The 4,198-nt window shown below is 41.9% G+C and overlaps 1 protein-coding gene across 2 annotated transcripts in view; it reads left to right on the top strand.

Annotated features, from left to right (window-relative positions):
* The first annotated feature begins 2,238 nt into the window (after positions 1–2,238).
* GLRB (glycine receptor beta) overlaps positions 2,239–4,198 on the top strand; it is an 81,526-nt gene continuing 79,566 nt past the window's right edge. For both annotated transcript variants that reach the window (XM_019521691.1, XM_019521694.1), the window contains exon 1: positions 2,239–2,388. In XM_019521691.1, coding sequence (XP_019377236.1) covers positions 2,267–2,388 — 122 coding nt within the window. In that variant the 5' untranslated portion in view covers positions 2,239–2,266. The remainder of the gene's footprint in view (positions 2,389–4,198) is intronic.

Raw genomic sequence — 4,198 nt, forward strand, 5'->3', positions numbered from 1 at the left:
GAGCGGGGCGCCGCGCTTGCCCCCGGGAGCGTCTTCAGCACCGCGGCCAGCGCCACGCGGCGTCCCGCGGGCGGGGGAGGGCTGGCGGGCACCCCCGTGGCCTCCACTGCAGCGCCGGCGGCAGCTCCTCCGGGGGCTTGGGGCTGCTTTCCCCAGCACTTCTGCATGAGGGGCGCAGTCCGGGCCACGCAGCCCTGCAGCCTGCCCCAAGCCGGGAGCTGCCTGGTGGGGAGCCCCCGCCCTGCTTGCATTGGTTATTGAAGAGGCCGGGATAGAGAGGCCCTCTGGCTTGTGGCTGGGCTTGGAAGATGCTTCTCGGCCTTCTGGCTAAGGTGAAGCAGGGCTCGGGGGCTAAGATGAAGGAGGGCTCGGGGGCTAAGATGAAGGAGGGCTCGGGGGCTAAGGTGAAGCAGGGCTCAGGGGCTAAGATGAAGGAGGGCTCGGGGCTAGGACTAAGCAAGACTCGAGGGCTAAGATGAAGCAAAGTTTGGGGACCAAGACCAAGCAAGTCTTGGGGGGCCAAGACCAATAAAGGCTTGAGAGCTAAGATCAAGCAAGGCTCAAGGGGCTAAGACCAAGCAAGGCTCGGGGTCATCCAAAGTTCAGGATCTCCAGGCTTGGGGCTTGCACGTAGGACACCTGCCTGGATTTGGGAAGTATCTGAAGTCCCAGACCAGTGGATCTTGGAGGAAGGATACATGCCCAGTGTCAGAGCCACACAGGCTTAACCATTTGAGCTCTGCTCATTCAAATTTTGGAACTTGACTCTTGGGCTTTGCCCAAATGAATGTGGAGCTGATTTGGTCTTGAACAAGATTAAAAGAAATGCTGATGAGGGGGTGTTTAGAGGGACGAGTTGCCACACAGGGAGCTTTCAAGCTTGTTCTGTAAAGATTGTGTGTAATGAAAGCTCTATTTAATATTTTAACTTATTATTTTATTAGAGGAATGCAGCTTTCTTGAGGAGATGCTTGGGGAATAGATGCTGGGTTGTTTGTTTTTTTTGGGGGGGGGGTTAGAGGTGGGGGGACAGAGAGGAAGCCACGGCTAGATGTTTGTAAGTGAAGCTTCCAGGACATCACAGCTGCTGTGGCTGAGGGTCAGAGAGCCTTTGCTACTGTGTTATGGAGCCCCATGGTTGTAGCTTGGATGCAAGGATGGAGATGTCTATAGCTGGATAGTCTAGCACAAGGTCCAAGCTATTTGGGCAGGGGAAGGCCCTTTTGTTATTGTTCTTGGAGGGTAGACAAGAAGCTCCTTCTGTTGCTGCTGTTAAAGAGTATAAAGGTCCTGCTGCTTCCAGGAGGGGAAGAGAGATGCAGAGGCTGCTCAAAAAAAAAAAAAAAAAAAATGGAAAATGCAGCTGGTCCTGAACAACCCATAAGAAGCTTCTGTTGTTTAAGGGTGGTTAAAAAAAAAAAGCTTGCAAAGCTACCTGTGGTAGAAAGAAGACAAGATAAAATGTATTTTTTTTTCCCCAAATGATACAACCAAAAGCAGACATGCTTGTTTTCTGATGTAATGCAGGCTTACCTCTGTCTTCATGAAGTAGCTCCTCCCACATGTAGATGTTAGGTGTTGTAATAGATCAAGCATTATATAATAAAACATAGGATGATGCTCAACCTTGCCATTACTCCATTCCAGAATGACGTCTCAAATATTTTTGTAGCATGTTCAATCATATTTAATTTATGGTATGCAAAAGCTGTCCAAATATGCATTGCAGTTTAAAAGCCAAAACATGCAAGCCTTGTGCACACTTAATAGTGAAATGAATTGTGTGTGAACATTGCAGAATTTTTGTCCATTGAAAGCGAGTTTGTTGGTCATTCTTCTCGGTAATTGGCATGCTATGGTAAGTGTCTAGGTTAACGTGATGTTTTTTGGTGGAAAAATCCAGGTGAGTGACTTCATAGTGGTCTCTTGGGCTTCCTCTGAGGAGTTGAGATGTATTCCTCAAACACACCAGTCCCAAAGGATGTTTAAATTGAAATTCTTTATTGTGTAACTCCTAATTTTGGTGTACAGTCTAAACATGTACATAAAAATGGGGAAAATATTAAAATAGGTTCTGTACCTTATTTGTTGTCCAAGAGCTCATATCTCTTCTGCTAACTTTGAATTGAGTTGTTATGACCATTCTGTATAGATTGTTTAGTTTCTATATGGAATTCTCATTTTCCACATTTTGCCGTAATATAAACCCCTTGTTTCCCTTTATCCATCACAGATTGGCTGTTCTTCTGAGACTGCAGCCCTCAAGATGAAGTTCTTGCTAGCAGTTCTCTTTTTCATTCTGTTCTCCTTATGGATTGAAGAAGTCTGTTCCAAAGAGAAATCTTCAAAGAAAGGGAAGGGGAAAAAGAAGCAATATCTATGCCCATCGTATGTACCTTATCCCTTTGTTTTATACTTTAGTCTTGAGGGGATCAGTGGAGGTTTTTAAATGTAGAGATTTTAAAGTAGAATCTGATCTTTCCTGCTGAAATTACATAGTTATTTAATAATTTTGGGAGGTGAGAAATGGGAGGATTGTTTTTTGATCAGTGACATATCTTACATTATCAATGAGCATTAATCTCTGCAGTAGATCCTTCTGAGTTTCCTTTTAAATTTCTTGGGGGAAAATAAAACTGCTGAACCCTGCCAATTTTTTAAATTTAAATGTTAGCTGGTGATTTCAGCCCAATGACCTCATATTTTATAGACATTGTAAATTAGCCTTCTAATTTTGTGCTGTCAAACACTGAACCTAAAATATACACATTACAATGAAAAAGACCACAAAGATTATGCTAAAATCTATTTCTTGTGTTAGATAAGTTTTGTACTGCTGTTAGGATAGTGCATGTCCTGTTCACATTCTTAATATGATATGCTTTATATCTTTGCATCAATCACATACATATATATATAGTTTGTATTAAAGTAAAGTTGATGGTTGCTGTAAAAAAGTACTGGCACATGCACCCATGAAACAGTTTTACTGTAAATATAGAGAAATGATAAATTTCAATTGCCCCCTGAATATATAAAGATCAATAGCAGAGAACACAGACAGCAAAAGGCAGATGACCTCAGAGTGCTTCAGAGTACAGGGGCCCACTGTTTCTAATGCCAAACTCATTTTATATTTGAACTGACAAGGTTGAAAGAGTTATCAATGAGTACAAAAAGTAACCTACCCTAAGTGATAAATGTGGGTGAAGTGAAAATTAGCTGCAGTCATTTTTCCTCAGACCATGAAAGAGAGGCATGCTAAAAAGTCAGGTTAACTGCGCAGATAAAGAGAAAAGACCTATTAAGCAGAAAAGCACGTTTTAAATAACAGACGTAGGCATTTCCTAAAGGCTCAGAAACTTCTATCTATGGAAAGATTTCATGGTTATTTTGTTTGGATTCTAAAGAGTCCACCATTCTGTTGGACTTGGGAACCTAAGGATAAAAGTGTTGGACTTGGGAGCCTTGTTTTCCTGACACATGATGCACAGCTTGTACTTTTTATGAATTATTATCAATATCTGGCAGTATTGTAGTACTACAGCTGTCATGTAGTACTTTTCACTGGTATGTGTCCTAAGGCTTTACACAGGAGAAAAATATTCTCCCTATGTTACCGATGTGGAAACTGACTTGTTGAAGTCACCCAGCAGTGTAGTGGCAACATCTGGACTAGAACCTGAGTCTTCCAAGTATCTTTCGAGTTCTTTATCCCTCCATTGAAATAGAATTGGAATTGAAATATTAATATTTCACTTTGTCTTGATGATATTTTTTTAAAAGCATGTGGTACTTCCCGGCATACTGTTTACATTGTTGAAAGTACATGTGTAGTTTTTTGTAATGCTGAAAAATAAATGTGTGCACTAAATAATCTTAGATGCAGTGCAGTATTATGTCAGGTTATTAATAATATCCACTTAGGCCTCATTCTAAATTCTTGTGCTAATATTAGCAGCACAGTAATTTGTATGTATTAGGTTTTGTGTGAGTTCGTGCCGAATTATATAAGGACTGAATTAAGCACAGGCTCAGACCTGGATGTTCAATTTAAAACTTTTATTGTTTCACAAAGTCATAAACTAAGGAGGTTTGTTGGTTCATGAGGTTCCCAAATCAGGCCCTTGCTTTCTAACCCGAAGGCTAGGTGCGGCTGCCCAATTCAGTAGTCTCAGAACTGGTCAACAGCTCATTT

This window comes from Gavialis gangeticus, unplaced genomic scaffold (assembly GCF_001723915.1).
Source record: "Gavialis gangeticus isolate Ggan-Ray unplaced genomic scaffold, GavGan_comp1, whole genome shotgun sequence".
Taxonomy (NCBI): domain Eukaryota; kingdom Metazoa; phylum Chordata; order Crocodylia; family Gavialidae; genus Gavialis; species Gavialis gangeticus.